This window comes from Anomaloglossus baeobatrachus, unplaced genomic scaffold (genome assembly GCF_048569485.1).
Source record: "Anomaloglossus baeobatrachus isolate aAnoBae1 unplaced genomic scaffold, aAnoBae1.hap1 Scaffold_248, whole genome shotgun sequence".
NCBI lineage: Eukaryota > Metazoa > Chordata > Amphibia > Anura > Aromobatidae > Anomaloglossus > Anomaloglossus baeobatrachus.
In genome coordinates this window covers 21,002-33,329 of record NW_027442080.1, presented here as the reverse complement: position 1 = coordinate 33,329, position 12,328 = coordinate 21,002, and the positions used below count along the sequence as shown (strand labels likewise).

Below are 12,328 nucleotides of genomic sequence, written 5' to 3'. Positions count from 1 at the left end.
ATACAGGCACAGTATATGGGGGCAGTATATACAGGCACAGTATATGGGGGCAGTATATACAGGCACAGTATATGGGGGCAGTATATACAGGCACAGTATATGGGGGCAGTATATACAGGCACAGTATATGGGGGCAGTATATACAGGCACAGTATATGGGGGCAGTATATACAGGCACAGTATATGGGGGCAGTATATACAGGCACAGTATATGGGGGCAGTATATACAGGCACAGTATATGGGGGCAGTATATACAGGCACAGTATATGGGGCAGTATATACAGGCACAGTATATGGGGGCAGTATATACAGGCACAGTATATGGGGGCAGTATATACAGGCACAGTATATGGGGGCAGTATATACAGGCACAGTATATGGGGGCAGTATATACAGGCACAGTATATGGGGGCAGTATATACAGGCACAGTATATGGGGGCAGTATATACAGGCACAGTATATGGGGGCAGTATATACAGGCACAGTATATGGGGGCAGTATATACAGGCACAGTATATGGGGGCAGTATATACAGGCACAGTATATGGGGGCAGTATATACAGGCACAGTATATGGGGGCAGTATATACAGGCACAGTATATAGGGGCAGTATATACAGGCACAGTATATAGGGACAGTATATACAGGCACAGTATATGGGGGCAGTATATACAGGCACAGTATATGGGGGCAGTATATACAGGCACAGTATATGGGGGCAGTATATACAGGCACAGTATATGGGGGCAGTATATACAGGCACAGCATATGGGGGCAGTATATACAGGCACAGCATATAGGGCAGTATATACAGGCACAGCATATAGGGGCAGTATATACAGGCACAGCATATATGGGCAGTATATACAGGCACAGCATATAGGGGCAGTATATACAGGCACAGCATATATGGGCAGTATATACAGGCACAGCATATAGGGGCAGTATATACAGGCACAGCATATAGGGGCAGTATATACAGGCACCACAGCATATAGGGGCAGTATATACAGGCACCACAGCATATAGGGGCACAGTATATAGGGGCACAGTATATACAGGCACAGCATATAGGGGCACAGCATATACAGGCACAGCATATAGGGGCACAGCATATAGGGGCACAGCATATAGGGGCACAGCATATAGGGGCACAGCATATAGGGGCACAGTATATAGGGGCACAGTATATACAGGCACAGTATATACGGGCACAGTATATACAGGCACAGCATATACAGGCACAACATATAGAGGCAGTATACAGTATATACAGGCACCGCATATAGGGGCAGTATATACAGGCACAGCATATAGGGGCAGTATATACAGGCACAGCATATAGGGGCAGTATATACAGGCACAGCATATAGGGGCAGTATATACAGGCATAGTATATAGAGGCACAGTATATAGTATATACAGGCACCGCATATAGGGGCAGTATACAGTATATACATGCACCGCATATAGAGGCAGTATACAGTATATACAGGCACCGCATATAGGGGCCGCATACAGTATATACAGGCACCGCATATAGGGGCCGCATACAGTATATACAGGCACCGCGTACAGGGGCCGCATACAGTATATACAGGCACCGCATATAGGGGCACAGTATATACAGGCACCGCATATAGGGGCACAGTATATACAGGCACAGCATATAGGGGCACAGTATATACAGGCACCGCATATAGGGGCCGCATACAGTATATACAGGCACCGCATATAGGGGCCGCATACAGTATATACAGGCACCGCATATAGGGGCAGCACACAGTATACACAGGCACCGCATATAGGGACAGCACACAGTATACACAGGCACCGCATATAGGGGCAGCACACAGTATACACAGGCACCGCATATAGGGGCAGCACACAGTATACACAGGCACCGTATATAGGGGCAGCACACAGTATACACAGGCACCGCATATAGGGGCAGCACACAGTATACACAGGCACCGTATATAGGGGCAGCACACAGTATACACAGGCACCGCATATAGGGGCAGCACACAGTATACACAGGCACCGCATATAGGGGCAGCACACAGTATACACAGGCACCGCATATAGGGGCAGCACACAGTATACACAGGCACCGCATATAGGGGCAGCACACAGTATACACAGGCACCGCATATAGGGGCAGCACACAGTATACACAGGCACCGCATATAGGGGCAGCACACAGTATACACAGGCACCGCATATAGGGGCAGCACACAGTATACACAGGCACCGCATATAGGGGCAGCACACAATATACACAGGCACCGCATATAGGGACAGCACACAGTATACACAGGCACCGCATATAGGGGCAGTACAGTACATACAGCCACCGTATATAGGGGCAGTACAGCATATACAGCCACCGTATATAGGGGCAGCACACAGTATACACAGGCACCGCATATAGGGACAGCACACAGTATACACTGGCACCGCATATAGGGGCAGTACAGCATATACAGCCACCGTATATAGGGGCAGTACAGTATATACAGCCACCGTATATAGGGGCAATATACAGTATATACAGGCACAGCATATAGGGGCAGTATATACAGGCACCGCATATAGGGGCAGCACACAGTATACACAGGCACCGCATATAGGGGCAGTACAGTACATACAGCCACCGTATATAGGGGCAGTACAGCATATACAGCCACCGTATATAGGGGCAGTACAGTATATACAGCCACCGTATATAGGGGCAATATACAGTATATACAGCCACCGTATATAGGGGCAATATACAGTATATACAGGCACAGCATATAGGGGCAGTATATACAGGCACCGCATATAGGGGCAGTATACAGTATATACAGGCACCGCATATAGGGGCAGTATACAGTATACAGGCACCGCATATAGGGGCAGTATACAGTATATACAGGCACCGTATATAGGGGCAGTACAGTATATATAGGCACAGTATATAGGGTCAGTATATAGGGGCAGTATACAGTATACACAGGCACAGTATATAGAGGCAGTATACAGTATATAAAGGCATAGTATATAGGGGCAGTATACAGTATATACAGGCACAGTATATAGGGGCAGTATACAGTATATACAGGCAGTATACAGTATACACAGGCACCGTATATAGGGGCAGTATACAGTATATAAAGGCATAATATATAGGGGCAGTATACAGTATATACAGGCACAGTATATAGGGGCAGTATACAGTATATACAGGCAGTATACAGTATACACAGGCACCGTATATAGGGGCAGTATACAGTATATAAAGGCACAGTATATAGGGGCAGTATACAGTATATACAGGCACAGTATATAGGGGCAGTATACAGTATATACAGGCACAGTATATAGAAGCAGTGTACAGTATATACACTCACCGCATATAGGGGCAGGATACAGTATATACAGGCATAGTATATAGAGGGAGTATACAGTATACACAGACAGTATATACACAGGGGTGTGGGTATATACAGGCACAGTATATAGGGGCAGTATACAGTATATACAGGCACCGCATATAGAAGCAGTGTACAGTATATACACTCACCGCATATAGGGGCAGGATACAGTATATACAGGCATAGTATATAGAGGCAGTATACAGTATACACAGACAGTATATACACAGGGGTGTGGGTATATACAGGCACAGTATATAGGGGCAGTATACAGTATATACAGGCACAGTATATAGGGGCAGTATACAGTATATACAGGCACAGTATATAGGGGCAGTATACAGTATATACAAGCACATTATATAGGGGCAGTATACAGTATATACAGGCATAGTATATAGGGGCAGTATACAGTATATACAGGCAGTATACAGTATACACAGGCACCGTATATAGGGGCAGTATACAGTATATAAAGGCATAATATATAGGGACACAGTACAGTATATACAGGCACAGTATATAGGGGCAGTATACAGTATATACAGGCACAGTATATAGGGGCAGTATACAGTATATACAAGCACATTATATAGGGGCAGTATACAGTATATACAGGCATAGTATATAAGGGCAGTATACAGTATATACAGGCAGTATACAGTATACACAGGCACCGTATATAGGGGCAGTATACAGTATATAAAGGCATAATATATAGGGACAGTGTACAGTATATACAGGCACAGTATATAGGGGCAGTATACAGTATATACAAGCACATTATATAGGGGCAGTATACAGTATATACAGGCATAGTATATAGAGGGAGTATACAGTATACACAGACAGTATATACACAGGGGTGTGGGTATATACAGGCACAGTATATAGGGGCAGTATACAGTATATACAGGCACAGTATATAGGGGCAGTATACAGTATATACAGGCACAGTATATAGGGGCAGTATACAGTATATACAAGCACATTATATAGGGGCAGTATACAGTATATACAGGCATAGTATATAGGGGCAGTATACAGTATATACAGGCAGTATACAGTATACACAGGCACCGTATATAGGGGCAGTATACAGTATATAAAGGCATAATATATAGGGACAGTGTACAGTATATACAGGCACAGTATATAGGGGCAGTATACAGTATATACAGGCACAGTATATAGGGGCAGTATACAGTATATACAAGCACATTATATAGGGGCAGTATACAGTATATACAGGCATAGTATATAGGGGCAGTATACAGTATATACAGGCAGTATACAGTATACACAGGCACCGTATATAGGGGCAGTATACAGTATATAAAGGCATAATATATAGGGACAGTGTACAGTATATACAGGCACAGTATATAGGGGCAGTATACAGTATATACAAGCACATTATATAGGGGCAGTATACAGTATATACAGGCATAGTATATAGAGGGAGTATACAGTATACACAGACAGTATATACACAGGGGTGTGGGTATATACAGGCACAGTATATAGGGGCAGTATACAGTATATACAGGCACCGCATATAGAAGCAGTGTACAGTATATACACTCACCGCATATAGGGGCAGGATACAGTATATACAGGCATAGTATATAGAGGCAGTATACAGTATACACAGGCACAGTATATAAAGGCAGTATACAGTATATACAGGGGTGTGGGTATATACAGGCACAGTATATAGGGACAGTGTACAGTATATACAGGCACAGTATATAGGGGCAGTATACAGTATATACAGGCACAGCATATAGGGGCAGTATACATTATATACAGGCACCGCATATAGAAGCAGTGTACAGTATATACAGGGGTGTGGTATCTACAGGAACAGCATATATGGGCAGTATACAGTACATACGGGCACAGCATATAGAGGCAGTATACAGTATATACAGGCACAGTATATAGAGGCAGTATACAGTATATACAGGCACAGTATATAGAGGCAGTATACAGTATATACAGGCACCGTATATAGGGGCAGTATACAGTATACAGGCACCGCATATAGGGGCAGTATACAGTATATACAGGCACCGTATATAGGGGCAGTACAGTATATATAGGCACAGTATATAGGGTCAGTATACAGTATACACAGGCACAGTATATAGAGGCAGTATACAGTATATAAAGGCATAGTATATAGGGGCAGTATACAGTATATACAGGCACAGTATATAGGGGCAGTATACAGTATATACAGACAGTATACACAGGCACCGTATATAGGGGCAGTATACAGTATATAAAGGCATAGTATATAGGGGCAGTATACAGTATATACAGGCACAGTATATAGGGGCAGTATACAGTATATACAGGCAGTATACAGTATACACAGGCACCGTATATAGGGGCAGCACACAGTATACACAGGCACCGCATATAGGGGCAGCACACAGTATACACAGGCACCGCATATAGGGGCAGCACACAATATACACAGGCACCGCATATAGGGACAGCACACAGTATACACAGGCACCGCATATAGGGGCAGTACAGTACATACAGCCACCGTATATAGGGGCAGTACAGCATATACAGCCACCGTATATAGGGGCAGCACACAGTATACACAGGCACCGCATATAGGGACAGCACACAATATACACAGGCACCGCATATAGGGACAGCACACAGTATACACAGGCACCGCATATAGGGGCAGTACAGCATATACAGCCACCGTATATAGGGGCAGTACAGTATATACAGCCACCGTATATAGGGGCAATATACAGTATATACAGGCACAGCATATAGGGGCAGTATATACAGGCACCGCATATAGGGGCAGCACACAGTATACACAGGCACCGCATATAGGGGCAGTACAGTACATACAGCCACCGTATATAGGGGCAGTACAGCATATACAGCCACCGTATATAGGGGCAGTACAGTATATACAGCCACCGTATATAGGGGCAATATACAGTATATACAGCCACCGTATATAGGGGCAATATACAGTATATACAGGCACAGCATATAGGGGCAGTATATACAGGCACCGCATATAGGGGCAGTATACAGTATATACAGGCACCGCATATAGGGGCAGTATACAGTATACAGGCACCGCATATAGGGGCAGTATACAGTATATACAGGCACCGTATATAGGGGCAGTACAGTATATATAGGCACAGTATATAGGGTCAGTATATAGGGGCAGTATACAGTATACACAGGCACAGTATATAGAGGCAGTATACAGTATATAAAGGCATAGTATATAGGGGCAGTATACAGTATATACAGGCACAGTATATAGGGGCAGTATACAGTATATACAGGCAGTATACAGTATACACAGGCACCGTATATAGGGGCAGTATACAGTATATAAAGGCATAATATATAGGGGCAGTATACAGTATATACAGGCACAGTATATAGGGGCAGTATACAGTATATACAGGCAGTATACAGTATACACAGGCACCGTATATAGGGGCAGTATATAAAGGCACAGTATATAGGGGCAGTATACAGTATATACAGGCACAGTATATAGGGGCAGTATACAGTATATACAGGCACAGTATATAGGGGCAGTATACAGTATATACAAGCACATTATATAGGGGCAGTATACAGTATATATAGGCATAGTATATAGGGGCAGTATACAGTATATACAGGCAGTATACAGTATACACAGGCACCGTATATAGGGGCAGTATGCAGTATATAAAGGCATAATATATAGGGACAGTGTACAGTATATACAGGCACAGTATATAGGGGCAGTATACAGTATATACAGGCACAGTATATAGGGGCAGTATACAGTATATACAAGCACATTATATAGGGGCAGTATACAGTATATACAGGCATAGTATATAGGGGCAGTATACAGTATATACAGGCAGTATACAGTATACACAGGCACCGTATATAGGGGCAGTATACAGTATATAAAGGCATAATATATAGGGACAGTGTACAGTATATACAGGCACAGTATATAGGGGCAGTATACAGTATATACAGGCACAGTATATAGGGGCAGTATACAGTATATACAAGCACATTATATAGGGGCAGTATACAGTATATACAGGCATAGTATATAGAGGGAGTATACAGTATACATAGACAGTATATACACAGGGGTGTGGGTATATACAGGCACAGTATATAGGGGCAGTATACAGTATATACAGGCACCGCATATAGAAGCAGTGTACAGTATATACACTCACCGCATATAGGGGCAGGATACAGTATATACAGGCATAGTATATAGAGGCAGTATACAGTATACACAGGCACAGTATATAGAGGCAGTATACAGTATATACAGGGGTGTGGGTATATACAGGCACAGTATATAGGGACAGTGTACAGTATATACAGGCACAGTATATAGGGGCAGTATACAGTATATACAGGCACAGCATATAGGGGCAGTATACATTATATACAGGCACCGCATATAGAAGCAGTGTACAGTATATACAGGGGTGTGGTATCTACAGGAACAGCATATATGGGCAGTATACAGTACATACGGGCACAGCATATAGAGGCAGTATACAGTATATACAGGCACAGTATATAGAGGCAGTATACAGTATATACAGGCACAGTATATAGAGGCAGTATACAGTATATACAGGCACCGTATATAGGGGCAGTATACAGTATACAGGCACCGCATATAGGGGCAGTATACAGTATATACAGGCACCGTATATAGGGGCAGTACAGTATATATAGGCACAGTATATAGGGTCAGTATACAGTATACACAGGCACAGTATATAGAGGCAGTATACAGTATATAAAGGCATAGTATATAGGGGCAGTATACAGTATATACAGGCACAGTATATAGGGGCAGTATACAGTATATACAGGCAGTATACAGTATACACAGGCACCGCATATAGGGGCAGTATACAGTATATAAAGGCATAGTATATAGGGACACAGTACAGTATATACAGGAACAGTATATAGGGGCAGTATACAGTATATACAGGCACAGTATATAGGGGCAGTATACAGTATATACAGGCACAGTATATAGGGGCAGTATACAGTATATACAGGCACCGCATATAGGGGCAGTATACAGTATATACAGGCACCGCATATAGGGGCAGGATACAGTATATACAGGCATAGTATATAGAGGCAGTATACAGTATACACAGGCACAGTATATAGAGGCAGTATACAGTATATACAGGGGTGTGGGTATATACAGGCACAGTATATAGGGACAGTGTACAGTATATACAGGCACAGTATATAGGGGCAGTATACAGTATACAGGCACAGCATATAGGGGCAGTATACATTATATACAGGCACCGCATATAGAAGCAGTGTACAGTATATACAGGGGTGTGGTATCTACAGGAACAGCATATATGGGCAGTATACAGTACATACGGGCACAGCATATAGAGGCAGTATACAGTATATACGGGCACAGCATATAGAGGCAGTATACAGTATATACGGGCACAGCATATAGGGGTAGTATACAGTATATACAGGCACAGTATATAGGGGCAGTATACATTATATACAGTGGTGTATGGTATATACATGCACAGTATATAGGGGCAGTGTACACAGTATATACAGGGATGTAGGGTATATAAATGCAGGGTAGAGTATATACAGGGGTGTGGGTATATATAGTCACAGTAAATAGGGGCAGTATACAGTATATACAGGGGTGTGGGTAAATATAGGCACAGTATATGGGGCAGGGTACAGTATATACAGGGGTGTGGTGTATATACAGGCACAGTATATAGGGGCAGTGTACACAGTGTATAAAGGGGTGTGGAGTATATAAATGCACAGTATATAGGAGCAGTATACAGTATATACAGGAGTGTGGTGTATATACAGGCACAGAATATAGCGGCATTGTACAGTATATACAGGAGTGTGGAGTATACAGCCACAGTATAGAGCGGCAGTATATACACAGGTGTGTGGGGTATATACAGGCACAGTATATAGGGACAGTGTACAGTATATACAGGTGTGGGGTACAGTATACAGCTGTATATACAGGTGTGGGGTATATACACAACATATACATGGGTTGTGGGCCATATAGAGATACAGTATATAGGGGCAGTGTACAGTATATACAGGTGTGTGGAGTATATAAATGCACAGTATATAGGGGCAGTGTACAATAATTAATATATATATATATATATATATATTAGTATATAGCTGTAATAACAGGAGTGTGGGGTATATAGGGGCAGCATACAGTATATAGCTGTATACACAGGTGTGGGTCATATAGCTGTATGCACAGGTGTGGGGTATATAGGGGCAGTATATAGCGGTATACACAGGTGTGGGGTATATAGCTGTATGCACAGGTGTGGGGTATATAGGGGCAGTATATAGCGGTATACACAGGTGTGGGGTATATAGCTGTATGCACAGGTGTGGGGTATATAGGGGCAGTATATAGCGGTATACACAGGTGTGGGGTATATAGGGGCAATATATAGCTGTATACACAGGTGAGGTATATAGGGGCAGCATACAGTATATAGCGGTATACACAGGTGTGGGGTATATAGCTGTATGCACAGGTGTGGGGTATATAGGGGCAGTATATAGCGGTATACACAGGTGTGGGGTATATAGCTGTATGCACAGGTGTGGGGTATATAGGGGCAGTATATAGCTGTATACACAGGTGTGGGGTATATAGGGGCAGTATATAGCTGTATACACAGGTGAGGTATATAGGGGCAGCATACAGTATATAGCGGTATACACAGGTGTGGGGTATATAGCTGTATGCACAGGTGTGGGGTATATAGGGGCAGTATATAGCGGTATACACAGGTGTGGGGTATATAGCTGTATGCACAGGTGTGGGGTATATAGCTGTATGCACAGGTGTGGGGTATATAGGGGCAGCATACAGTATATAGCTGTATACACAGGTGTGGGGTATATAGCTGTATGCACAGGTGTGGGGTATATAGGGGCAGTATATAGCTGTATACACAGGTGTGGGGTATATAGCTGTATGCACAGGTGTGGGGTATATAGGGGCAGTATATAGCGGTATACACAGGTGTGGGGTATATAGCTGTATGCACAGGTGTGGGGTATATAGGGGCAGTATATAGCTGTATACACAGGTGTGGGGTATATAGCTGTATGCACAGGTGTGGGGTATATAGGGGCAGTATATAGCGGTATACACAGGTGTGGGGTATATAGCTGTATACACAGGTGTGGGGTATATAGGGGCAGCATACAGTGTATGGCTGTATATACAGGTGTGGGGTATATAGGGGCAGCATACAGTGTATGGCTGTATATACAGGTGTGTGGGGTATATAGCGGTATACACAGGTGTGGGGTATATAGGGGCAGTATATAGCTGTATACACAGGTGTGCGGGGGTATATAGCTGTATACACAGGTGTGCGGGGGTATATAGCTGTATACACAGGTGTGTGGGGGTATATAGCTGTATACACAGGTGTGGGGTATATAGGGGCAGTATATAGCTGTATACACAGGTGTGCGGGGGTATATAGCTGTATACACAGGTGTGCGGGGGTATATAGCTGTATACACAGGTGTGTGGGGTATATAGCTGTACACAGGCTCAGCGCCGTCGTCCGTCGGTCTCACCAGATGAAGTCGGTGCAGTGGGAGCAGAATGTCGGCTGCTTGAAGAATCGGGCGATGAATTTGTGGTTCTTCACCTCGTGCACGTTCTTCTGCCGGAGCGCGCCTTTCCGCGCGAAGCGATTGGCGACCTCTTCATGAGACGAGGAGACGGAATCCTGGGGCAGGAAGACGTCCGCCATGTCCGGGGGAGAGCGCGGAGTGCGGGGACTACCGAGAGAACCGCTGCCGCTGCGGGAGCAGGACCCCGAGCCCCGCCCCCCGGAGACGTCACCGCGAGGGGCGGGGAGAGCAGGGGCGACACCTGCCGGACACACAGGAGACTGCAGCACGGGAAACACGAGGAGAGGAGACACCTGCCGGACACACAGGAGACTGCAGCACGGGAAACACGGGAAAGGGCGACACCTGCCGGACACACAGGAGACTGCAGCACGGGAAACACAAGGAGAAGAGACACCTGCCGGACACACAGGAGACTGCAGCACGGGAAACACGAGGAGAGGAGACACCTGCCGGACACACAGGAGACTGCAGCACGGGAAACACGAGGAGAGGAGACACCTGCCGGACACACAGGAGACTGCAGCACGGGAAACACGAGGAGAGGAGACACCTGCCGGACACACAGGAGACTGCAGCACGGGAAACACGAGGAGAGGGCGACACCTGCCGGACACACAGGAGACTGCAGCACGGGAAACACGAGGAGAGGGCGACACCTGCCGGACACACACAGGAGACTGCAGCACGGGAAACACGAGGAGAGGAGACACCTGCCGGACACACACAGACTGCAGCACGGGAAACACAAGGAGAGGACGACACCTGCCGGACACACAGGAGACTGCAGCACGGGAAACACAAGGAGAGGGCGACACCTGCCGGACACACAGGAGACTGCAGCACGGGAAACACGAGGAGAGGAGACACCTGCTGGACACACAGGAGACTGCAGCACGGGAAACACAAGGAGAGGAGACACCTGCCGGACACACAGGAGACTGCAGCACGGGAAACACGAGGAGAGGGCGACACCTGCCGGACACACACAGGAGACTGCAGCACGGGAAACACGAGGAGAGGAGACACCTGCCGGACACACACAGGAGACTGCAGCACGGGAAACACAAGGAGAGGAGACACCTGCCGGACACACAGGAGACTGCAGCACGGGAAACACAAGGAGAGGAGACACCTGCCGGACAC

General features: G+C 45.3%; 1 protein-coding gene across 1 annotated transcript in view; it reads right to left on the bottom strand.

The window, feature by feature from the left end:
* The window catches only part of LOC142262561 (protein kinase C alpha type-like), a 270,331-nt gene extending 258,952 nt beyond the window's left edge, over positions 1–11,379 (bottom strand). Inside the window, 1 exon segment of the mRNA XM_075332179.1 lies at positions 11,123–11,379. Within this exon segment, the coding sequence (XP_075188294.1) occupies positions 11,123–11,301 (179 nt within the window). The 5' untranslated portion in view covers positions 11,302–11,379.
* Between the last annotated feature and the right edge of the window lie 949 nt (positions 11,380–12,328).